At 44.1% G+C, this 26,947-nt stretch overlaps 1 protein-coding gene across 3 annotated transcripts in view; it reads right to left on the bottom strand.

Annotated features, from left to right (window-relative positions):
- The window catches only part of ACSL5 (acyl-CoA synthetase long chain family member 5), an 85,311-nt gene that overhangs the window by 16,516 nt on the left and 41,848 nt on the right, over window positions 1–26,947 (bottom strand). For 2 of the 3 annotated variants that reach the window (XM_073595886.1, XM_073595887.1), the window contains exons 9-17: window positions 26,691–26,742; window positions 21,099–21,172; window positions 18,900–18,977; window positions 15,091–15,225; window positions 14,376–14,510; window positions 12,414–12,509; window positions 4,248–4,320; window positions 2,201–2,289; window positions 1,487–1,603 (exon numbers count right to left, since the gene is read on the bottom strand). In XM_073595886.1, the coding sequence (XP_073451987.1) occupies window positions 1,487–1,603; window positions 2,201–2,289; window positions 4,248–4,320; window positions 12,414–12,509; window positions 14,376–14,510; window positions 15,091–15,225; window positions 18,900–18,977; window positions 21,099–21,172; window positions 26,691–26,742 (849 nt within the window). The remainder of the gene's footprint in view (window positions 1–1,486; window positions 1,604–2,200; window positions 2,290–4,247; window positions 4,321–12,413; window positions 12,510–14,375; window positions 14,511–15,090; window positions 15,226–18,899; window positions 18,978–21,098; window positions 21,173–26,690; window positions 26,743–26,947) is intronic. The other variant, XM_073595888.1, reaches the window with a different exon arrangement.

The following is a 26,947-nucleotide window of genomic DNA, read 5'->3' on the forward strand; positions in this document are numbered from 1 at the left end:
GAATGACTGATGTAAAGGACACTCTGATAGGGACCCTGATGTAAGGAAGGATTTTTTTTGCCTGCAAATATTTGTAAAATATGAGTTGTGACCCTTGTACTGAAAAGTTTGGAGACCCCTGATCCAATGGATACCGAGGACAATATAGTTTATCTGGCCTTTAATACCTGTTTATTGCTGTCAGTCTTCTTTTTACTGATGTATTTTATGCTAGGTGCTTTTTTCCTGAAAAGGAGTAAGTTCACTCCTGTTCCCTAAGGTTTAGGCACCCTGTATTGACCCCTGGCCTAGGCCGGTGGGTCCCTGTTGATCGACAGTTTATTCATTAAAAATACATTCCATATATGTAGTTATTCACATTGTTTAGTCTTGAGCCTACTGTTGGTATCCCCTGCGAGGGAAGGTTGCATTTGTAACCTTTTTACCAGTGGCAGTGCATCAATAAGGGCGCACGGGCACCGCCCCTTCTCTCCAGCCACCCCCTTTATGACCAATGGATAGATTCATGCATTGCATGAATCTATCCACGGCCTGGCTCTCGCAGTTCAACCAGGTGTCTTAGAACAGCGAATGAATATTCCCTGTCCCAACACTGAACCACCTCTCCACCAATAAGGTGCCCAGGTCTGTTACCCATCACCTGATTGGCTGAAACGACAGGCGCTGTGATTGGACGCCTGATGGGAGAGGACTTTTTTTGCTAACCGATTGATGTATCGATCGGTGACAAATTGTTTTTATCTTTTATATTCATTTGAAATTTTTTCTTAAGTGGCTACTATTTTATACATTGCCTCCTTTGGAGGGCTGTCTTTCATATTGTTTCATTGGTTATCCGTAGCGCTGCGTGGGGAGGAATTCGGGAACGGATCATTTTTTCTTTCTTTGTGTTTGACCTGCACACTTGTTGACTAACTCAGCAGCCACGTGGTCACTCCCTAAAGCGTTTCATCATCGACTTCGTCAGACGCCCTCTGATGTCGATGACGAAATGCGTTTACATACATTCATGTTACAAATGGACAGAAGCATGTATCAAACATTCTGAATGTTTCCTCCTTACTTTGCATAATACATGAACAAAAAAAAGCTTGTTAAAGCCCCTTGCACACTGATCTTCTGTGTTCCAGAAATTCACTGTTGAATGGACAGGGCACTAAAACGCCAGAACCACTCAGCACAGCGTTCAGCCCATCAAGGCACAGCCTTCCATAGACTTAGACAGGCTGTCTGCAGTGGCGCTGGACCACCAAACCTGTGCCAAGTAAAGCTCCAGTGTGCAAGGGGCCTTAAGATGCCCAAAAAGGCACATACTGTAAACATGCATAAAAAATGCACAAAATTGCATGCAAGTGCACAATACCACTTGAGCATGTGAAAGGGCCTTCAAAGCACCATAGAAGCCTTTGAGAGGTATAAGAAGCTGGAGCATAATTCTAGTGTTCTTCATGGGTGGACAAACCCAAAACATGTTGGAGCTACTTACAGGAAGCCATTTGCCGATATCTCCTGTGTGCAACCAGCCATCTGCATCGACTGCCTCCGCTGTCTTCTCCGGGTCTTTCAGATAACCTTGAAACACGTTGGGGCCTTTGATACAGACCTGTAATATAAAAATGCAAGGAATGATTTAAAAAGGAAGAACAAATAGCTTACTTTAGCTACATAATTTGTATTCTTTTTGTTTCTTCATTTTTCCCTCAAAGTGTTCAAATCATGTACATCCAGGGGCAGTCAAGCTGGGGAGGAAATGGCTAGATGATACTGGATGGCCTGCAGCCAAGAAAGGAGGCAAGGTCTATCTGGCTTGCTGCAGCTGCAAATGCACATTGTGAGAAGCTCACAGTTTGCAGTGATATGAGTAAGCAGTTTCAGTACAGAAGAGGAGCCTGTGCAACTGTCCATGACTACAGGGAAGGCTGGAGGTCAGATTTAAAAGACAACAGTGAGGTTGTTCTTTTAAAGCTGTCTGTGTGCCCACTGGGGAGATTTCTCCTGACTTTCTATTCATCTGATGGGTGTCTGCCAGAAGTGGAAGGAAATCGTACTTTTCTTATTTTTATTTTGGAGTTTTATGGTTCCCGCAACTTAAGGAAATTCATGGTGAGATGGTTTTTAGGAGTGAGAAAGAATAAATCATAAACTGGCCCTTGTTATATTTTCTAAGGGAATGTTATACAGATCACAAAGACCAACTTACCTCTCCTTCCCCATTAGAGTAGAAATAATTCATATCTGCCACATCCACCAGTTTCAGAAAATTACATGGAAGAGGAGCCCCAACATGGCCTAGAAGAATAAGATCCATAGAATATTGTAATATGACATTAAATTTCATGAAGGTATATTAGGATATTTTTAAAGAGATGTTACACCCAAATTGATATTTCAGAGATTTGTAGATGCTGAAGAAAGAAACTGGTTGTCTCTGTTATCCCTAGGGGATCCTATTGGTGATATTTCTGAGCTAAAAATCTTGTGTCTACACACCTGCTGTCCCCATTATGAGGGGTTCCTACCATACTTGAGCTAAGTTCCTGGGCCTGTACACCCGTTGTGCCCATTATGAGGGATTTCCACCATCCCTGTGCTGAGTTTCTGGGTCTGTACACCTGCTGTGCCCATTATGAAGGATTCCCACCATCCCTGTGCTGAGTTCCCAGATCTGTACACCTACTGTGCCCAATATGAGGACTTCCAACCATCCCTGTGCTGAGTTCCTGGGTTTGCTCACCTGCTGTACCCATTTTGAGACGTTCCCACCATCCTTGCTCTGGTTTTCCAGGTTTAATCCACATGTCCTTCAAATATGAGGAGTTCCCACCATCCCTGCACTGAGTTCTCAGGTCTGCACACCTGCTGTATCCATTATGAGGGATTCCCACCATCCCGGCTAGATTTAATTTTTTTCTTTAATATTAGGTAGAATATAATAATGGAATACACAAAGATGGCCAGGAAAACCCCAGATTCCCAGCTGGACAGGCACAGTGTCAGGAACAGAAATTTCACTGTTGGTATTGGTATTAGGGGGAGGAATACTGCCCATCATTGCTATTATGGGGAGGAATAGTGCCCCATTGTTGGTATTAGGGGGAGGAATAATGCCCATCATTGGTATAAGGGGAGCAGTGGTGCCCATCATTGGTATTTTGGGGAGGAATAGTGCCCCATCGTTGGTATAAGGGGAGGAATAGTGCCCATCATTGATACTACAGGGAGGAATAGTGCCCCATCCTTGGTAACAGGGGGAGGAATAGTGCCCCATCGTTGGTATTAGGGGGTGGAATAGTGCCCAATCGTTGGTATTAGGGGGTGGAATAGTGCCCAATCGCTGGTATTACGGGGAGGAATAATGCCCAATCGTTGGTATTAGGGGGAGGAATAGTGCACTTTTGTTGGTATTAGGGGGAGGAATAATGCCTTATCATTGGTATTATGGGGAGGAATAGTGCTCCATCATTGGTGTCAGTGGGAAGAATAGTGTTCCATCATTTATATCAGTGGGAGGAATAGTGCCCCATTGTTGTGTCAGTGGGAGGAATAGTGCCCCACTTCCTGTCCTGTTTGGTCGGGAGGAGAAGCAGGAAGACAATAGCGGATTTTGATATGCTAATGTCACAAGTGGGTTGAAGTCAATTGGAGCCTCAGGCTCTAATAATGTGCTTCAAAAAAAATAAAAAAAGTAAAAGCTTGCAGAATTCTATGCATCCGGTGCCCCACATGGAGATTGGGGGCCAGAGCATGGAGATTAGGGGGGTGGCGCTCCTTCGCCCCTTATAGACAGGCCGCTGCTGGCCCCATCATGTATTCAGGGAAGGAATAGTGCCCCATCATTGGTGTCAGTGGGAAGAATAGTGTTCCATCATTTATATCAATGAGAAAAATAGTGCTCCGTTGTTGGTGTCAGTTGAAGGAATGGTGCCTCAAGGGCTGGATAAAGGCAAGCAGTTTGGAGACCATTGCGTGATAGATCTGCACAATGAATAAAAGAACAATACATGTATGCTGTGCAAAGCTACTGAGGAGAAAGAAGAGCTTACATATGTTTATATAAATGTATACAGTATATGTAAAACTAGACATAGAAGTGAGGTTTTATTGAAATGAGGTTTTATTGAAATGATCTACATTAAGATGATCACTGTAACATAAATATCTAAAGGAAACAGCTTTTAATATAGTATAATTTCCTTTTATCCCATCATTTCACATTGTACACTGCTCAAAGAACTGCCATAATTTACCAGACGTCCAGTCTCCCGGCGTGGTGAATGAACATCCCGCTCCACACTCCGTCTGTCCGTAGGCTTCAAATATCTGTGATTGGATTAATTAAATTGCATGTGAGAAGCTTGAGAGTCTGATTAGAAATTCTGTGTTGTGGTAATGAATGTGTTAACATCTTACTGCAACATGTGGTAACATGTGTAACACAATTTGCTGCATTGAGGTGCTTTTCATTTGGATTGACACCCCAGCACAGACAATGCACCTGCGTTGTAGCAGCAGCAACAAGCCCTAACACAATGCACATTACCGCATGACACAACAAGCATTGACACATGTGGGGTTAACGCAGAGCACAGGTGTGGGAATCCAGCCTGAAGCTTGAGGTCTATCAAAGGCTGGGTTCACACTGCTGCGGTGGCAGACATCGCATGTGATTCGCAGCGCACTGCTGTTCACATCACATGCGATGTCTGTGCTGTGCGATATCAGCCATACAGATAGTATGGCTGATATCGCACCGCATTCGGTCCAAACTCGCACAGGACCCTTTTTTTTGTTCGGACCAAAATCGGATCGCATGGGTGTTCACACCTATGCGATCCGAAAATGTCCGAATTGTCAGTTCGCATTGCGATATGCGGGCTGAACTGGGGGTGTCATTAACATTGTATGACACTCCCCAGCAGTTCGCATATGGCAGTGTGAACTGCCGTGCGAGCTGGTGCGATGCGGGAACCCGCAGTAAATTCGCTGCGTTCCCGAACCGCAGCAGTGTGAACCCAGCCGTTACGTTCGGGATACCCCACACCTCTTACAGAATATTGACGGCCTCTGCATCCCTCCCGAGTCAGCACTCGTGGCAGTGGATGTGGAGGCCCTATACAGTTCCATACCACACGACAAGGGCCTCTCATGTATAAGACATGTTCTTTCACTCAATAGCCAGTATAACCCAAAGACTAATGAGTTCCTACTCGCAGCACTTGAATTCATTCTAACCCACAATTTTTTCACATTCAATGGCTCCCACTACCTCCAGGTGCAGGGCGTTGGGATGGGGACCTCCTGTGCCCCATCGTACGCCAATCTGTACCTGGGGGAGTGGGAGCACATGATACACACATCCACGCACCTTGCCTCATACATGGAGAACGTCGTCATGTGGTATCGCTACATCGACGACGTTCTCCTAGTGTGGAATGGACCTACATCTTTACTATCTGAATTCCTCCTCTTACTCAACAACAACGACTTCAACTTATCATTCACCATGACCTGGGACCACAAGTCGATCACATTCCTTGATGTCACCATACACAAGGATAGCCAGGGCTTACTCAGTACCAGCCTTTTCAGGAAATCATCTGCAGGCAACTCCATACTTCATGCCAGCAGTTTCCACCCCCAGCCACTCATAGCCTCCATTCCATATAGCCAGTACCTCCGTACTAGAAGAAACTGTACGGATAACATTACCTTTATCAGAGAAGCCAAGATCCTACAAACACGGTTACGGGCCAGAGGTTATTCCAACTCTTGCCTTAAAAAAGCATACAGGAGGGTCTGCACCAGAACACGGAATGACATACTCTATAACCCATCCACAAAAAAATCTAAACCCCAACCCATCTCCATCATTACCAGGTTTTCAAATCAACATGCAGCTATCAAAAAAACCATATCAAAATATTGGCATATGCTTACCTTGGATACGTCCATTGGCCCCTTCGTACCCCCCACACCGGCCTTTACCTACAGACGGGCTGGTTCTCTTCGAGACCAGCTTGTCTGTAGTGAGTTTAAAGGCAGGGGAAAACACGACCCATGTAAAAACAAAGGTACATTCACATGCGGTGGATGCAACTATTGCAGGTTTCTCAACACTTCCAAACACATTACCCTGCCCAATGGTGAACCCTTCAAACCCAGACACTATGCCAACTGCAAAACAGGTGGGGTAGTTTATCTACTGACCTGTGAGTGCACATGTTTCTATGTAGGGAAAACCATTCAAGAGTTCTGGCGCAGGGCATACAGACATATTACCGCTATGCAAACCTGCAATCCCAACCTACCCCTGGGTCGTCATGTCACGAACGTACACGAAGGCATTTGCCCCAAATTTTGGTTCATTATTCTTGATCGCGTTCATACTGGTATACGCGGAGGAGATATGAACAAAATACTTTTGCAATTAGAACAGAGGTGGATTTTTAGACTCAGGGCCACCCAACCTCCTGGGTTGAATACATGTATATCCTTTAGACCCTTTTTAGAAGGTTTCTCGTCTGGGGGCTCTGAATGGGAACCTGACTAGACACCTCATCAATTTATATGTATATTATTCTCCTTTTTTTTTTTTTTTTTTTTTTTTTATATTATGTATATAGTGTATACTTCTGTACATAGCATGATTTTATAACAACATTCCTATTTGCATATGTGCCCTAAAGATTCACTGGGACATTTTTATTTTAGTTTATTTTTCAGCAGGTTTCATTATACACATTGATACAATGTCACTCTTTTTCCTCTGGATCTATGTTCTTACTTTGATCAGTGTCTCTCATTCACATTGTTCTCTGCTCTCCCCTTTGCTTGCCTGTGTACTTTCCTGTTTACTTTTTCCTGACATCCACCCACCGTTGGGCGTGTCCTGCCCCTCCTCCTCACGCTGCGGGGCCGCCCCGCTCCGGGACATGGCACCATGTTCTCTCTCCCCACTCGGCGCGGGGGGGCCACCCGACGCAACCACGCTTGCTGCGGGTGGCGTTCCTTGTAACTAGGAGACGCCTGACCTAATCATGGGTCCTGACGTCCCCTGACTCCCGCGCCGCGGGCCTCTGGCGTGGGCCCTGACTCCGCCCCATCCAGCATACGCCATCATGCCTGGGGTACGTGTCACCGCCCACATGCATTGGCGGCGGTGTCCAATGGGGCCGGTGCGCGCGCCCCAGGTACGCGCCCCAGGCGTCATCACGCCTGGGGTGCGCGTCACCGCCCACGTGTTTTGGTAGCGGTGTCCAATGGGGCCGGTGCGCGCGCCTCAGGCTCGGGGGGCGTCCACCTCTCCACCTATTGGTCGCGCCCGCAACCAATTGCGGACGCGGCCTCACTATTTGAAGAGGCTGCAATGTCCATGATCATTACGGCGTCCTGCACTGTCAGAACGCCATTCTTGGACACACTATCCTGCACGGGGGCCCCCACCAGGTAAGTCAGCCATACTTTGGACGCACACTACCTTGGGCCTTTTCTCCTCCCTATTTACCGTTCCCCTACCATTTATTATCATATATTATTTTTTCCAGACTGGACCCTGCCGGCCTTTCTGGGCCGGTCTTCATACCCTACACATTGCGGGCTTAGTATCACACTAATACCCCCGGCAGACAACACCTTAGTCTTGGGGACAGTACATTTACCAGGAGTTGGGCCCACCCCAGGTATGTCATTTTTACTCCGTCTGGCTGTCTCTCCTTCCTACTGGTGGGATACCTTTCCCCCCCCCCTAGGGGCCTTCACTGAACCCCTAACACTGCCCCCCTCCATCTACCATCTTTTGCCTCTTCATTTATCCCACCCCTCTTTCATGTTTTTGCTCCTCACAGACTGGAGCCTTCCAGGACTTTTCTACCTTGGTGGTGTTTGGGACGCCCTTTGTTGGGGATTGCGTTCCCGGGCTTACGTGCCTCGGGTGGGTATACAGGCCTCGCGGTCTTGCGGACCGGGAGCAGGACCTACGTCCGATGGTGTCACGTCCCCCCCCCCTTCTTCCTTTTTTATGGATGCAGCATTAGATACATGCCTCCTTAGCATTACTACATGGTCAGTATTCATTGTGTCTCCTTACAGATATTGTATATTTGTATCTTTTACTTTTTATGATATATGTAGAACAATTACATTTCCCCTATAACTGGCTTATTACTACTATTATTGTTTTTGATTTATAGACACATCTGTCTGTTTGCTGATTCCAATCTGATACCCCTGAGGAAGAGCATATGCTCGAAACGCGTCGGGTACTCCCCGCATATGTATTGTATATGTATTGGAGTTCTAGGATTGTGAATCAATTCATACATGTTTTGTATTGCCGATTTCTGTATGTATCACGTTTGCTGCACATTTACCCCCTGTACCACAGATGTACTATAAGATTTATACGTTCATTAAATATTTTTTCATACAACCCCTACTACTCTCCATACTTCTTATGACCCATAAGTAGGTGTTCCCTCTAAAAGTCCCCATAGAGGATCAATTTTCCACAATACAGGGTGTAAGTAGGGCAATGTACAGTGTGTCAGTAGGGCAGTGTACTGTGGGTCAGCTGGGTGGTGTACAGGGTGTCAGTAAGGTAGTCTACACGGTGTAAGTAGGGCAGTGTGCAGTGGGTCAGCAGGGCAGTGTACAGAGTGTCAGTAGGGCAGTCCACAGGGTGTAAGTAGGGCAGTGTACAGTGGGTCAGCAGGGCAGTGTACAGTGTGTCAGTAGGGCAGTGTACAGGATGTCAGCAGGGCAATGTACAGGGGGTCATTAGAGCAGTGTACAGGTTGTCAGTAAGGCAATGTACAGGGTGTCAGTAGGGCAATATACAGGGTGTCAGTAGGGAAGTGTACTGTGGGTACGCTGGGTGGTGAACAGTGTGTCATTAGGGCAGTGTGCAGTGGGTCAGCAGGGCAGTGTACAGGGCGTCAGAAGGGCACTGTACAGAGTGTCAGTAGGGCAGTGTACAGGGTGTCAGTAGGGCACTGTACAGGGTGTCAGTAGGGCAGTGTACAGTGAGTCATCAGAGCAGTGTACAGTGGGTCAGCAGGGCAATGTACAGGATGTGAGTACTAGGGCAGTGTACAGTGGGTCAGCAGGGCAGCCTACAGGGTGTTGGGCAATCTACAGGGTGTAAGTAGGGCAGTGCACAGTGGGTCAGCAGGGCAGTGTACAGAGTGTCAGTAAGGCAAGTCTGCATGGTGTAATTAGGGCAGTGTACAGTGGGTCAGCAGGAAAATTTACAGGGTATCAGTAGGGCAGTGTACAGGGTATCAGTAGGGCAGTGTACAGTAGGCCAGCAGGGCAGTGTACAGGGTGTCAGAAGGGCAGTGTACAGGGTGTCAGTAGGGCAGTGTGCAGGGTGTCAGTAGGGCAGTGTGCAGGGTGTCAGTAGGGCAGTGTGCAGTGGGTCAGCAGGGCAGTGTGCAGTGGGTCAGCAGGGCAGTGCGCAGAGGGTCAGTAGGGTAGTCTACAGGGTGTAAGTAGGGCAGTGTACAGTGGGCCAGCAGGGCAGTGTACAGGGTGTCAGTAGGGCAGTGTACAGGGTGTCAGTAGGGCAGTGTACAGGGTGTCAGTAGGGCAGTGTACAGGGGGCCAGCAGGGCAGTGTACAGGGGATCAGCAGGGCAGTGTACAGAGAGTCAGAAGTGCAATTTACAGGGGGTCAGTAGTGCAGTGCACAGGGTGTAAGTAGGGCAATGTACAGTGTGTCAGTAGGGCAGTGTACTGTGGGTCAGCTGGGTGGTGTACAGGGTGTCAGCAGGGCAGTGTACAGTGGGTCAGTAGGGCAGTGTACAGGGTGTCAGCAGGGCAGTGTACAGGGTGTCAGCAGGGCAGTGTACAGTGGGTCAGCAGGGCAATGTACAGGGGGTCATTAGAGCAGTGTACAGGCTGTCAGTAGGGCAATGTACAGGGTGTCAGTAGGGCAATGTACAGGGTGTCAGTAAGGCAGTGTGCAGTGGGTCAGCAGGGCAGTATACAGGGTGTCAGAAGGGCACTGTACAGGGTGTCAGTAGGGCAGTGTACAGGGTGTCAGTAGGGCACTGTACAGGGTGTCAGTACTAGGGCAGTGTACAGTGGGTCAGCAGGGCAGCCTACATGGTGTTAGTAGGGCTGTCTACAGGGTCTAAGTAGGGCAGTCTACAGTGGGTCAGCAGGGCAGTGTACAGGGTGTCAGTAAGGCAGTCTACAGGGTGTCAGTAGGGCAGAAGGGCAATGTACAGGGTGCCAGTAGGTAAGTCTACAGGGTGCCAGTAGGAAAGTCTACAGGGTTTAATTAGGGCAGTGTACAGTGGGCAAGCAGGGCAGTGTGCAGGGTGTCAGTGGGGCACTGTACACAGGACTGGTTCAAGGATTTTTGACACCCTAGGCAAAACCTCATTTTGCCGCCCCCCTGGCTCCACCCTCTTTGCCCTGCCCATGTATACCCCACCTTTTTAATGAAGCGCCCATCAATGGTGCCTCACCAGTGCCCATCAATGCAGCCTCACCAGCGCCCATTAAATGCAGCCTCACTGGTGCCCATTAAATGCAGCCTCACCGGCGCCCATTAAATTCAGCCTCACCAGCGCCCATCAATGCAGCCTCACTAGCACCCATCAATGCAGCCTAACCAGCGTCCATCAATGGCAGCCTCACCAGCGCCCATCAATGGCAGCCTCACCAGCGCCCATCAAATGCAGCCTCACCAGCGCCCATCAAATGCAACCTCACCAGCGCCCATCAAATGCAGCCTCACCAGCGCCCATCAATGCAGCCTCACCAACATCCATCAATGCAGCCTCACCAGCACCCATCAATGGCAGCTCACCAGCGCCCATCAATGGCAGCCTCACCAGCGCCCACCAAATGCAGCCTCACCAGAGCCCATCAATGCAGCCTCACTAGCACCCATCAATGCAGCCTAACCAGCGCCCATCAATGCAGCCTAACCAGCGCCCATCAATGGCAGCCTCACCAGCGCCCATCAATGGCAGCCTCACCAGCGCCCATAAAATGCAGCCTCACCAGCCCCCATCAAATGCAACCTCACCAGCACCCATCAAATGCAGCCTCACCAGCGCCCATCAATGCAGCCTCATCAGCGCCCATCATTTGCAGCCTCACCAGTGCCCATTAAATGCAGCTTCACCAGCACCAATTAAATGCAGCCTTACCAGCGCCCATTAAATGCAGCCTCACCAGTGCCCATTAAATGCAGCCTCACCAGCGCCCATCAATGCAGCCTCACCAACGTCCATCAATGCAGCCTCACCAGCACCCATCAATGGCAGCTCACCAGCGCCCATCATCGGCAGCCTCACCAGCGCCCATCAAATGCAGCCTCACCAGAGCCCATCAATGAATGTTTGCTTGCTTCTATTCATTTGGGACACAAACACAGTCCTCTGCTGCCGCTGTACCTCTGACACTATGTGCGAACAAAACGGCAGCTGCCTGCTGATGCTGAGATGTAGTTGCTTGCTGCAGAGAAGAGAGTAGGAACACCAACGGACGGGCGCCCTAGGCAGCAGTGCGCCCTAGGTGGCTACCTAATTTGCCTAGTGGTAGCACCGGCCCTGACTGTACAGGGTGTCAGTAGGGCAGTGTACAGTGGGTCAGTAGGGCAGTGTACAGTGGGGCAACAGGGCAGTGTACAGGGTGTCAGTAGGGCACTGTACAGGGTGTCAGTAACGCAGTGTATAGGGTGTCAGTAAGGCAGTGTACAGTGGGGCAACAGGGCAGTGTACAGGGTGTCAGTAGGGCAGTGTACAGTGTGTCAGTAGGGAACTGTACAAGGTGTCAGTAGGGCAGTGTACAGGTTATCAGTAGGGCACTGTACAGGGAGTCAGTAGGGCAGTATACAGGGTGTCGGTAGGTCAGTGTATAGGGTGTCAGTAAGACAGTGTAGAGTGGGGCAGCAGAGCAGTATACAGGGTGGTAGCAGGGGAGTTTACAATGGGTTAGCAGGGGAAAGCATGAAAAGGTCAGCAGGGCAGCACAGGGAAATCTGGGGGGACCACAGCCCATTTCAGAACCCTTCTAGATTCAGCCATTTCTGATGGGAACTTTGATGTAAGGGGGAACTCTGATGGGGGCTTTTTTTTTGGTCCATGAATGTACATAAAATTTAGGATGTGGTCCTTGTACTGAATGTTTGGAGCCCCCCTGCTCTGGTTGCCGGTTACGCAAAAAAACCTAACAAGGGTTCTAAGCCTTCCTCACTCCTTGAGGAGAAAGGGGGTTGGGTTTAGGGGTTAGGGGAAGTTTGGTGTCAGAATTAGGAATTAGGTTGGTTTGGTTTGTTTTTAGATTTTCAGACATGATTATTGCTTTGCCACTGGTGCCACACCATATGCACAAACTGTGTTGTTCCCAAATTCTAACTGGAAGTAAGCGATGGTGATGAAGGCTGGAACTGGAAATTACCTGACATCCCAGAGAGGCTCTTAGGAAGGACAGAACATTCTCTGATATTGGGGCAGCAGCCGTCACCATGATTCGGACACATCCACCCATACTGTCCTGCGAATAGCAGAGAGAATATATACACAGTTAATGCTTCAACTATATACCATAGACACAGAAGCACTGGAATTGGCAAAAGCCAAACCAAGATGCCCCCACCAAACTGTACAGGCTGTGCCTTTCAGACACTGAGACTGCTCAGGTGGATCTCCAACTAAAACAAATTTGATTTTGTCTTTTATATCCATAATGTCTTCATTTGTGATGCGGAAACATTTTTGTGATTGTATTTTTATGAACTGACAAACTTCAAAGCCATCCTGTAAATTAAATATTCAAAGATCTGAATAAATTAGGGAACTGCCTACAACTTCCAATTTATTTGAATAAGTTAATGAACTGAAACCTCTCTCTTCCCTTCTACCTACTCCCCCTCCCTTTGCAGATGCAGTCATATAGAGTTTCAGTCACAGAGAGACAATCTAAAAGCAAACAGCTTCTGCTGCACTCTCTCTAGAGATGTTACAATGACACTTTTGTCATATGTGAACCGTGCACCATGTATTAAAAGTTAATTTGTAAAATGAAGATATGTTTATAGGTAGGTAGTAAACTAAGTAATCAGTTTCAAAAGATATAAAACTTATAAAAAATAAAATAAAATTACCCCAAACCATTATATTTTCCCTTTAAAGTGTCTAAAGATGGCAGATGACGATCAGCTTGGCCGGCTGATCAGTGTGATCAGCCGGCAAAGTTTCTAATAAAGAATTGCTATACAAATCTTTACATTTACTGATCAATATTGTGGCCTAGGAAGGGTTGGAATGACAGTGAAAAATGGTAACAGTTAGCAATGGAAATCCATCCTAGCCAATTTTTTGTCCTGGTGGGGAAAAAGAGCCTACAAACACATGATTGCTACCCAGTCTACCAACAGGTGGAAGTTCTGTTGGGGACGGAAAGTATTCAGACCCCCTTAAATTTTTCACTCTTTGTTATATTGCAGCCACTTGCTAAAATTATTTAAGTTCATTATTTTCCTCATTAATGTACACATAGCACCCCACATTGACAGAAAAACACAGAATTGTTGACATTTTTGCAGACTTATTAAAAAAGGAAAACTGAAATATCACATGGTCCTAAGTATTCAGACCCTTTGCTCAGTATTTAGTAAAAGCACCCTTTTGATCTAATACAGCCAAGAATCTTTTTGGGAAATATGCAACAAGTTTTTCTGGTCGTCCCAAACGTCTTCCATTTAAGGATTATGGAGGCCACTGTGCTCTTAGGAACCTTAAGTGCAGCAGAAATTTTTTTGTAGCCCTGGCCAGATCTGTGCCTTGCCACAATTCTGTCTCTGAGCTCTTCAGGCAGTTCCTTTGACCTCATGATTCTCATTTGCTCTGACATGCACTGTGAGCTGTAAGGTCTTATATAGACAGGTGTGTGGCTTTTCCTAATCAAGTCCAATCCGTATAATCAAACACAGCTGGACTCAAATGAAGGTGTAGAACCTTCTCAAGGATGATCAGAAGAAATGGACAGCACCTGATTTAAATATATGAGTGTCACAGCAAAGGGTCTGAATACTTAGGACCATGTGATATTTCAGTTTTTCTTTTTTAATAAATCTGCAAAAATGTCAACAATTCTGTGTTTTTCTGTCAATATGGGGTGCTGTGTGTACATTAATGAGGAAAAAAATGAACTTAAATGATTTTAGCAAATGGCTGCAATATAACAAAGAGTGAAAAATTTAAGGGGGTCTGAATACTTTCCGTCCCCACTGTATGTAGATGGCCATGGAAGGGAGACCATTTGATAATTTGCATCCCTTTGAACTCCTTTAAAAATTTGCTGTAGGAAAACCCCTCTGCTGCTGAAATGTATTAGTTATGTACAGGAGACACCACTGACCTGGACCTTCTTGAATATCAGTTTGTCCCAGATGCTGTCTCTCCGGATAATGCCCTTCTTCACCTCAGCAAACTTGCACGCCACAGCCAACGCCAGGAGGCGTTTCTTGAATGGTGTCTGAGCTCCACTTTGTATCTGGTGGGGTTTTTGATATAAAGTCTTATCAGTGAGCCTTAGGCTGGCCATAGACAGCTCGAATATTGGGGGATTTCTGCTAAATTTGACAAAATTCAAGCTATTGGTAGCCCAGAAAGCACCTGTCTCAACAAAATTTGATTTAAAAATTGACCGAGCCATGTGGAAAATTATCGGCTAAGCAGTGACTGCATCCAGGGCTGCTCTTAGAAATAATGGGGCCCCATACTGCTTACCTTAATGGGCAAATTATATCTTCGTTAAAAATACACTAGAATCATTATTATATGACATATTTACTGGTCCTCCTCCTCCGCTTCCCATCCTGAAACATCCCCTTGAGTGCCCACAGCAGCTGCCAGCAGGAGAGGAGAAAAGCTGGCCAAGCTGTGGAGAAAAGGGGCACACGGGGGGCCTGGAAGCAGAGGGATGTGGGGACGAATGCTAGAACTGATCCCCTTGCAGCACAGCTGGAGGGAGGGAGCGGAGTATAGGCCGGCTGCATTGCAGGGGAAGGCAGAAGAGGATCAGTGTCAAAGGCAAATGCCCTAACTGCATTGAAACTAAAATGATCCTGTACCTTGTCGTAGACACGGTTGAGTAGTCTTGGCACAGTGGGGAACACTGTTGGCTTCAGAACTTTCATATCATCTGTTAGTAGACGTATGTCCCCCTGGAAAAATCCGACTTTGGCTCCTGCGCAGAAGACCACTGTCTGGGGGGGACAAGGAAAGAAGAATCAGTATGGAACATACAGGAGGAAGGTTCACACAATGATGAGACCCAACCAATACATTTACCTTTTCATTTTCCAACTTGTACTAGGAAAAAAATCTTATTTGTCCCTATGGGCAGTATTTTATCTTAGTAAGGAGCCATGATGACACCTGTCACCATACACAAACACTTCTCAGTTTTAAAACCAGCTTATGTCCTTAATTGTCATCCCAATGGGAGACAAAAGCACAATCTTAGTGAACCGGGGAATGGATACAAGTTTCTGGAAGATGTCCAATCACATCTCTTTCCGCCTAAGCCCGTCTGCATGCAAATACAGCCTGTCTAGGAAAGCCCACTTGTTCAGACTAACATCCACCCCTCAAGGCATTTTGTATTTGCATAACCAGCCCCCCCCCCCCCCAAGAACCAGACCGCTACTTGCACTGGGGGCTGAGAGTTCTTTAGGGGAGCACTGAGGAAGAGCACTATGATGTTTTCAGAAAGTTATGTACAGCACCCTGTTGGCTCCTCCTACCAACCATGATCTGCCTGCATTATATAGAAGCACAGAGATCCAGTAATGACATCACTGGGTGTAAAAAAGTATGTAATATAAAACAAAAAGGTTTTATTTTCATTAACATATTGAAAAGGGAAAGGAGGAACGAGGGAAGGTAAAATATAAGCATTATTTCAGCTTTAAAGGGAAGGATCCAACTAAAGAATCTCTGTTTTCAGGAGGGAGCACTTCTCTTCATCCTATCTACTGGTTAAAGTCATCCTTTGATGAAAATGGAAGGTCGTCTTTACTGAAAGCCCCAATATCAAATACAAATAGCATTTAACATCCTCCAAAAATAAAGCCTTTATTAAATAAAACAGAGAAAAAATACTTTGGCCCTGGATTACAAAGTTTCGGAGGGATCCGGGTGATGTCACAGTCAGTGGCGGCTGGTGCTAAATATTTCGGGAGGGACTGCACACAAGTCTATCTTCATCTTCAGCTGCCACTATGTAAGTTTATGCCATTACTGACCAGGTAAATGACAGTGAGAAGTCCATGAGAAGTCCATGAGAAGTCCTTGGCAGCTCTGGTCAAGTACCATGCGTTACAGTACTTTTAAACAGGGATATGGTAACCTCTTGCAAGCACAGTGCTCTGCACCCCGAGTCCATCCTTTTTTGAAGCCAATTAGAGCCCCAGGCTCTAATCATGTGCTTCAAAAAAAAAAAATACCCCATTGGAATCCATGCGCCCTGCATGCAGAGGACTGGGCGCATGGACTAGAGGGCGGCGCCCCTGTGCCCCTAATGGATGGGCCGCCACTGGTCACAGTGCCTCACTGTTGCCACCCAGAATTGTCAGCCCCTCAAAATCCTATAAGAATCTCATGAATATCACATGAAAATTCCATGAGAATAAGCTTGTGCAGCATGCTGGAGCACATTGTTGTGGGAGTCGGAGCGCTCAGCTTTCCTACTAGACAGCACTTGGATACTATGACATCACCCACACTTCACAGAAGCATTGGAAGCCGGGACCAAGGTAGTTTTTGAAAATGTTATCTTGTTAAAGCTTATTTTGGAGCGTGCTTTAAGCTATTTATTTTCAGAGGAAAGGAAGCTATCAGTACAGAAGACTTTCCATGTTCAAGGAAGGTCCCCTTTAATCCAAGGATTGCCTATAGTCTGACTACCGTGCTTGCACCTGTCCCTTACATCCACATACACAGTGTGAGAACCATTTGGATTGGATGGAACCCTCTATATCCCCGTTGACCAACTTGTGGCCCAAGGGCCACATGTGGCTTTGGTACTTGCTGTGTGGCCCTTATTCCCCAGCAGTCAGGAGTGGAGAAGTTGGTTTGTAAAGGGGCTGCAATGTCAGTCATCTCCAGCAGTCTCATATAACATGTCCCCAGTCTCTGACTGTCTCCTGCAGCATACCCTCAGTTTCTAATGACTTCTGTAGCATTTTACCATATCCTCCCCTTTGTGATAAGATGTTTCACACTGCATTGAATCTAGCAGACATTATATTCTCTTGTTCTTAAAGATTGGGTTCCATTATACTGATACTATTCACATGTTCTCCTGAGGAGGAACATTCAAAATGTGTTGAACCCATGTGTGGATTATTTTATTGTGAACAATGTGTGAACCCTTACAGTAGACATATGCTAGATGTATCTGTCCCTGTTTTATATTGGATGTACAATAAACTTCATGTTTTTTTTTTTTTTTTATAAATGTATGTAGTGCTCATTATCTATACAGTATGTCCCTCAAAAAAGTCCAGGGCTACATTTTAGTGTTGTCTGCTATATCTCGAAATTTGACCACCACTGTTCTATATAGAACAATGTTTCACAGCTTTTTAACTTCTAGTTGCATGTTGCAGAGAACAGAAGCAGAGAAGGAATATAGTAATACAATATACACTCACTGGCCAGTTTATTAGGTACACCTTGCCAGTACCGGGTAGGACCCCCTTTTGCCTTCATTCTTCATATCATAGATTCAACAAGGTGTTGGAAACATTCCTCAGAGATTTTGGTCCATATTGACATGATAACATCACGCAGTTGCTGCAGATTTGTCAGCTGCACATTCATAATGCGAATCTCCCATTCCACCACATCCCAAAGATGCTCTATTGGATTGAGATCTGGTGACTGTGGAGGCCATTGGAGTCCAGGGACCTCATTGTCATGTTCAAGAAACCAGTGGTGAGATGATTTGAGCTTTGTGACATGGTGCATTATCCTGCTGGAAGGCGACATCAGAAGATGGGGACACTGTAGTCATAAAGGGATGGACATGGTCAGCAACAATACTCAGGTAGGCTGTGGTGTTTAAACAATGCTTATTTGGTATTAAGGGGCCCAAACTGTGCTAAGAAAATATCCCTGACACCATTACACCATCACCAGCCTGAACCGTTGATACAAGGCAGGATGGATCCATGCTTTCATGTTGTTTACGCCAAATTCTGACTCGACCATCTGAATGCCGAGACTCATCAGACCAGGCAATGTTTTTCCAATCTTCTATTGTCTCATTTTGGTGAGCCTGTGCGAATTGTAGCCTCAGTTTCCTGTTCTTAGCTAAAAGGAGTGGTACTCGGTATGGTCTTCTGCTGCTGTAGTCCATCTGCTTGAAGGTTCGATGTGTTGTGCGTTCAGAGATGGTATTCTGCATACCTTGGTTGTAACGAGTGGTTATTTGAGTTACTGTTGCCTTTCTATCATCTCCAACCAGTCTGCCCATTCTCCTCTGACCTCAACAAAGCATTTTCCTCCACACAACTGCCGCTCACTGGATATTTTCTCTTTTTTTAGACCATTCTCTGTAAACCCTAGAGATGGCTGTGCATGAAATTCCCACTAGATCAGTAGTTTTTGAAATATTCAGACCAGCCTGTGTGGCACCAACAACCATGCCATGTTCAAAGTCACCTAAATCCCCTTTCTTTCCCCATTCTGATGCTTGTTTGAACTTCAGCAAGTCGTCTTCACCACGTGTAGATGCCTAAATGTATTGAGTTGCTGCCATGTGATTGGCTGATTAGCAATTTGTGTTACCAAGCCATTGAACAGGTGTACCTAATAAAGTGGCCGGTCAGTGATAGTAGTAATAAATAACTAGAGCACAGAGCAGCATCCTTACCTGAACCACCCTCTCGAACATGTGGGCCATGGGCAGATAAGAGATTTCAACATCAGAGGTCATTGGAGCAAAGGTGCTCTGTACAGTAAGAGAGGACAGTCAGTGAACATTGTGCAAAAAGCCAAACACGCTTCACCAGCTTACAGTTCAACATTGCATAACACATCTAATCATTCACCCTTGTCTGTCCTGCACTGTGGTCACCAAATAAATATAACTGTACACAAAAATGCAATATGCTGTTTAGGTAATTGTATAATAATGATTATATTAATATAATATAAATAATATAAATATTACTATTCAGATGGTCCTGCTAGAAAAACAACATTCAGTCAGCCGCTGCAGCAAATTGCTGCAGCACTGACCAGTGTATTCCAACAAGAAGGTGGAGGGTGGAATACAGTGGTGCAGCAGATTCCTGCATGCATACTGCTTGTGTGGATGCAGGGATCTGTGAGCTTTTTCTCGTTCAATCCATTGAGTAAAAAAAACTCTGTGTATACCCAGCCTAAAGTGGTTGTAAACCTCAAACATGAGATATGAACAAAGCATATCCCTCTGTAGTGAGTATTTGTTTCAGTTCAGAGTACAAAATTGTAATTTTTATCTGCTGCCTCCTCACTTCTGACAAGTTTTCCTAAAACCAATGCCGTGTACACACGAGCGGACTTTACGGCAGACTTTGCCCGGCGGACTGGATTTCGTCAGACAATTCGATCGTGTGTGGGCTCCAGTGGACTTTGTTTTCTCAAAAGTTGGATGGACTTAGATTTGAAAGATGTTTTAAATCAATCTGTCGAAATCGATTCTGGTCGAAAAGTCCGCCGTCTGTATGCTAGTTTGACGGACAAAAAGCCACGCTAGGGCAGCTATTGGCTACTGGCTATGAACTTCCTTGTTTTAGTCCGGTCGTACGTCATCACGTACGAATTCGACGGACTTTGGTGGATTGTGTGTAGGCAAGTCCGTTCATTCAGAAAGTCCGTCGTAAAGTCTGTCGAAAAGACCGCCGAGCAAAGTCTTGAGTGCTGTGTGAAGGGGAGTTTGTCCCTTCCCTCCAATCAGCTCTCACTGAGCTCTGCAGAGTGTAACTTCATCTCCCCTCTCCTGCTTTCTGGAGCTCAGAAATGCTATGTAAATTCTGGACTTTGAAAAGATGTAGAGGAGAAGTGGCTGCAGATAAACAGGTACAACCTATGTAGGAGGATTTGTTTCATCTCTGTGTATCACCTGAGGTTAATCACTTCACTGGGTATATGGAAGGGTTTACAACCACTTTAACTCTTCATAAGAAGAGACAGATAAACCTGCAGGATTTAAAGTATAACTAAAGACAAAATGTTCTCTTATGCCCCGTACACACGGTCAGAATCTCCGACAGAAAAAGTCCGATGGGAGCTTTTCATCATCTATTCCGATTGTGTGTATGCCCCATCAGACTTTTAACGTCGAAAATTCAGACGGACTTAGATAGAGAACATGTTCTATATTTTTCCGACGGAACAAATTACTATCAGAAAAACTGCTCGTTTGTATGCTGTTCCGACCTACCAAAAATGACGCATGCTCTGAAGCAAGTAGGAGACGTCGTACGTGTTGTCCCGTTGTACGTGTTGTACATCACAGCGTTCTTGACGGTCAGAATTTGGTGTGACCGTGTGTATGCAAGACAGCTTGAGTGGAATTCCATCGGAAAAACCTTCAGAGTTTATTCCGACAGCAAAACCGGTCATGTGTACCGGGCATAAGTTTTGGATAGAGGTGGATTAGAACCCCTGTCAGTTTTTATTGCTCTCTGTGCCTTCTTGATTTGTCCAGTTTACCATTATCATTGAAAGTGAAAGTAAAAGTCAATCACAAATTTTGGGTTGTCCCCAGAAAAGTAGTAGAGGGGAAATCTTCTAATGGGGACACTAGTTCTGGTGACCTGGGGGGTCCCCAATGAATTCCCTTAATTTTCAGGGATTTCCTCTCACTTCCTGTTTGGCAATGGGACTGGAAGTGGAGAGAAATCTCCGCAATGGGACACAGGTGATAAAAAAAAGACAGGGGTTATAACCCTCCCTTACGCTATCCAAAATGAAAAAAAAATATTTTGCCTATAGTTCTACTTTAAGGAACAGAAATACGGTTTCTTGTTTTTATCTAAAAACTGAGCCAAGAATCTGCTGAATCTCGGGGAGGATAAAGGCTTACCTCCACATTTTTCATAAAACTGGCAGCATCAGCTACAACGTTTCTGTGGGACAGCATGGCACCTTTCGGGTCACCTAATGTAAAATAAATAAATAAGTGAAATAAAAATATAATCAGAGTAATAAGCATTGCCCAAACAATGTACAACAAATTGGCAGCAAGGACTGAGTAAATGATTCAAAGGAGACCTGTTGGACTAGAACTAAAGGAACTGCTGATGAAGACTTTTTTAAAGTGAAGCTGTGGCCAGGCTATGGATTTTCAAACATTTACATATTCATAACGAGCTAGCAGCTGATAAATCAGCAAACTGAATGTCTCCTTGTACTGTTTCCTACAAGAATAGCTGCTTTGTCCAGTTTTCTTTTTTTTTAGATGGATGAACCCTGATGGAGGGGGCCTGTGAAGCCCCTGAAATGTGTTGGCTATTTTCTGTAACTTTTGTAACCAAAAACAAACGGGTGGGTTATGAATTTGTAGATAGGGGCACCTAGTACAAAAGTTCATTTCATGATGGAAAAAGTTTTAAAACATTTATTGGTTAAAGCACATCTCTAGAGGACAACAAAAAATTCTCCCTTACATTGGGGCTGCCCTCGGCACTGCAAGGATTACAAACTCACTTAAAGTCTAGGGAGCAGCAAAAAGCACTTTTACATACTCTGTCCTCAGTTCCCCTGACAGCCGGCCCTCTGCTCCACTTTCCTGTGCTCTGGCAGTAGACTGTCCCTCAGCGTTCTCACGTCAATTGCAGGACAATGGGCTCTGCATTGGTCTTGATGATGTCAGAGGACCTGCTTAAGGAAGGAGAGGGTGCGAGGACCAGTCTTACAACTTGAAGCAACCTTCAGGGGGAGGATCAGGTAAGTAAAAACTGCTTTTTTGTGCCCCCCCAGCAATTGGGGGGAATGCAATCCCACTGTATAATATTTTTGTTTTCACAGAAGGTCGGCTCTTAAAGGATCAAATACAGCCAACAAGTTTCAGGGGAAAAGGGTCCTCCTTCAGGGAATGGACAATGGTTTGTAATAGACTCAAGATGGAATTTGTTTGGAGCATCCGATACAGCCAACACATTTCAGGGTAAAGGGCTCCTCTTCCTCCAGGGTTTGGATGGTTTGTAATAGAATCAGAATGGAACACACTAGAAACCTGAGTCACGGCTGGATTAGCACTAGTGTGTCTTAACTGCAATGTGGAGTACCAGCTGTCCTGCTTTTAGAACGAGCTAGCCCTAACCCAGCCTTAACTCAGGCTTTCTAGTTTGATTGATTCTGTTACAAAAGATTGTCCAAGCCTTGGAGAAGGAGAAATTCTTTCCTTTGAAATGCGTTGGCTGTATTAGATGCTCCAAACTAATTCCATCTTGAGTGTTACAAATCATTGTCCAACCTCTAAAGAAGGAGGATCCCTTTACCCTGAAACGCATTGACTCTATTTGATCCTCTTAAATCTCAGCCTCAGTGAAAGCAAAAATACCTGCCTTCCCCCCAATTGCATGAGGGCCACAAAAAAGCTGTTTTTAGTTACCTGATCCTCCCCCTGAAGGCTGCTTCAGGATGTAAGACTTGTCCTTGCAACCTCTCCTTCCCTATGCAGGTCTTATGACATTATCAAGAACAATGCAGAGTCCAGGCCAGTTGCATCTTGATTCTTTTACAAACTTTTACAAACTTTGTCCAAGCTCTGAAGAAGGAGGAGACCTTTCACCCAAAACACATTGACTATATCCGATGCTCCTATCCAATTGAAATTTGATTCAATCACAAACCTATGTCCAAGCCCTTAAGAAGGGGAAGTCATTTCACTTGATAAGCATTTGTTGTATCTGATGCTCCTAAAGAACTCCTCAATGGTTCTATCACAAACCCTTGTCCAAGCCCTGAGGAAGGGAGAGTCCTTTCACCCGAAACCCAACAGTTGTATCTGATGTTCCTAACCAATGAATGTTTATTTTCAATCTCTTTTTATTATTTTCCATTTAATACAAATACATATTCACTGCTTTATAGAATCTCTCAAGCTGAATTCTATGTTCTTGCTATATTTTAAAACAATATCAATATTCTTTTATCATACATAGAATCACTTACATCATCTTTCTACCATTCATAACCAACAATCACATCTCCACCCCCCTCCCTAAAAAAAAATTTAAAAAAAAATTAATAAACCCCTCCCTCCCCCCTCCCATTAAGGTAATATGCGTTAGGGTTCATTCCCTTTCATAGATATTGTGATAAAATTGCCAAGGACCTAAACTCTTCCCATTTTCCCATATTTTTGGGTTTTGGGTTCTCATTTTCTCTTCAATCCTCATCATTGCTGTATTTAGGACTTTTTGCTTTTTGCCAATTCCGAGCTATTATTGTCTTATCTGCTGTTATCATATGGTGAAGGATATCTGTCTTGATTAAATATATATAAAACACAAAGCGCTGTGATGCTAAATAGCTGATAATTACACATAAAACCAAGTGAGGCTGCTATCAAAAGAGTGTTTTCAGAGTCACTTAAAAAGAATAAATAATGATATTTGAAGCACTTCACAATGTGCATGAAAATGAATATATAAGAATAAATATAAATAGTCAAATAAATCCAGCGGTGAGTAAAAATTCCTATAAAATCCAGCAATCAAAATAGTGTAAAATTATAAAAAATTAGTGACACCAAATGTGTAAAAAATTCACATAAAAAATCCACATAAAAATAAATATATAGGGATGTATTCAGAAGGTTCAATTATACAGGTGTAGAATCCTGATTGGTATAGAGCTTTTGATCACTAGCAAAGCTGTTTAAAAACACTTGCTTAATTAAGGTGCTCATTGATAGTACCAATGTGTTTTTTGCTTCTATTCACAACCAATGTGAGAATCATAAACAGGCAGATAAGAGAAAAAAACAATCATTGTGCAATAGTTAGGATACCAAGGTACACAGGCAAACTTCAATCCACTCACGTGTGCCTTATAATGATAAGGCATATGCAGGTTTTACTATAGCAGTCAGCCGCCTTAGACAGGAGCAGATTCAGTGCAGTACACTGTGTGAAACTGCTGATCTGCACAGAGCTTCCTTGGCTCCTCCCACGCGTTACATCACAGTCACGTGACTTTTTCAAGGATGATCGTCCGCATACACTGACATTTTATACTCCTTTCCCTTAACTCTTATCCCTTGAATATCCCTGTTGTTTAGGATAGCTGTAGTCAAATGCTCCATAACTATCATGTACAATAAGGGAGACAAAGGGCATCCTTGTCGGGTGCCATTTGATATTTCTAGATAATCGGAAAGTATCCCATTTGTTCGTATTTTTGCTCTATGATTGGAATAAAAACGCCTTAATCCTACAGTATGTAGCATCCTAGGTCCTATCCCAAGTTGAATTAAAGCTTCCCTTAGGAACCCCCACTCCACCCGATCAAATGCTTTCTCAGCATCGACCGATAGGAGACATGCTGGAATAGCTCTTTTTTTGGGTATATTCCACTAATATACATGTTTGCATTGTATTATCCCTTACCTCCCTACCCATTGTAAAACCAGTTTGATCTAGATTAATATGTGCAGGTAAAATGGATCTAAATTTATTTGCAATGATCTTAGAATATAGACGTATTTCTATATTTGTAAGGGCAATTGGCAAAAGTTACCACACACCCTGTGGTCCTTTTCTGGTTTTGGGATCAATACAATATGAGCTTCCATACTTTGTGGTGTAAATAATCAGGTATCAGATAGGGAGTTAAATGTCTTTCTTAGAATTGGAGTAAGTATCTCCTGAAATTTCTTATAGAACCTTGAAGTATATCCCTCTGGGCCTGGGCTTTTGCTGATATAACTTGCTGTATTTCTTCTACTGAAATATCTTTTTCTAGTTCTATTGTTTCTTTAGGTAGGCTAGGTAATGATGCTGTTTCTCTCATATATTGGCGTATTTCCTCTAGGTTATCTTTCTTTCCTTTACTTTCTTGCTGTATCAATAAATTATAGAGCTTAGAATAGTATGTATGGAATGTTTTAGAAATTTCCCCAGGGTCATATGTTATTTCCCCCCCCCCCCCCCCCCGACATCTTTTGAATTTTAATTATAGGGGTCAAAGGTTTTTGTTGTTTTAGCTTTCTCGCTAATACCTTTCCTGGTTTATTCCCATGTTGGTAAAACTGAGTTCTATTTTTATCCCTTATTCGCAGGGATTGTTCATTAAGCATTGTTTGTAGTACGATTCGTTTGTCATTTAATCTTAGATCCCAATGGATCCCAACTCCATTGGGTTAAGATTTTGTTTGTGCATATTTTCTAATACAGAAATTTCTCCCATTAATTGCACTATTTTATGCTCTTTATCCCTTTTCAATCTAGTTCCATGTTTAATAAACAATACTTGCAGTACACATTTCAATGCTTCCCATTGTATAGAGATTAATGTATTATCTATTTCATGGGTTTGCAGGAATTCTTTTATTGTCTGCTGAACATCCTTTTCACATTTATCATCTTTAAGGAGGTTATCATTTAACCTCCAAGACCCTTAAAGTTTCTTATATTGGGTCACTGCCAGCTCCAAAAATATTGAAGCATGATCTGACCATAAAAATTACCAATGTCGGAGGAAGGCATCATCATCAGCGCTATTTGACTGACAAAAAAATAGTCTATTCTTTGATATGTGTTGTGTATATTTGAGTAATATGAATAGTTTTTCTCTGTCTGGTGCTGGACCCTCCATATATCTATCATTTGATGTTTTTCTAATAATTGTTTAATTTCCTTTAATTGACCACTATTCCTGTGTATTCTAGTTGATGTTGTATTCATTTTTGAATCCATTACAAAATGCACGTCCCCTCCAATGATTACCACTCCCTCTGTTTTTTTCCATTGCCTCCGACAAAGCTTGTATTCCCCTCTTAATTTGATCATAATTTGGCAAGTAGAAATTGCTAATTGTATAGATTTTCCCATGCAATAAGATCTTCAAAATGAAATATCTACCATCTCCAACTTTCCAAATTTGTAAGATTTGATGGGGTAAGGTTTTATGGATTGCAATGGAAACTCCTCGTGATTTAGAGTACGGAAATGCATCATGAATCCATATTGGATAGTTTTTATGTTGTATATTGGGAATATGATCCAGCCGAAAATGTGTTTCTTGGAGCAATAAGTTTCCAATTTTCTGTTTGTGAAATGAGTTTAAAACTTGTGCTCGTTTAATAGGAGAATTAAGGCCTCTAGCATTGAAAGAACATCAACCATATCCACCCCTCACTCGTGAGAAAAAAAAAAAATTCAGTCCCCACAAAACAAAATACGTCCAAATCTCACACAGAGAGACAAAATACATCCAATCTCCAAATCTCATTCCCATTCTCATTGGTCCCGTGCTACCACATACCTACCAGACCAATAAAACAAAGGGGACTTTTCAGTTTACTTTTCTACCATAAATACAAAGAATATAAATTTGTATTGTTTTGACTTTTTGTTTTTTAGATATTTTAAAATGCATTTGAAAGCCAATATCATCTACTGTATATGCTATTTTTTTAATCATTTGATATTTAGCAGATGGACAGTACCTGTGGTGCCGCTAGTAAAGCAAATCAGGCACAGGTCTTCTGGCTTTGGCGGCTGTATCAAGAAAAAACAAAAGGAAGAAATACAAGTTTTCAAAAAATAATTAAATAAGTAATAAAAATAATAATAAAAAGTATACTCTGTTCAAGGGATCATATTACACAAGGCCAGGAGTCAACCCATTGGAACCCGTCCACCCAATATAGGTAAATGCCATAATATTTTTTTGTAACAATATTTGGAATCCCCTAATAAAGTG

The sequence above is a fragment of the Aquarana catesbeiana genome, linkage group LG08 (assembly GCF_042186555.1).
Source record: "Aquarana catesbeiana isolate 2022-GZ linkage group LG08, ASM4218655v1, whole genome shotgun sequence".
NCBI classification, from domain to species: domain Eukaryota; kingdom Metazoa; phylum Chordata; class Amphibia; order Anura; family Ranidae; genus Aquarana; species Aquarana catesbeiana.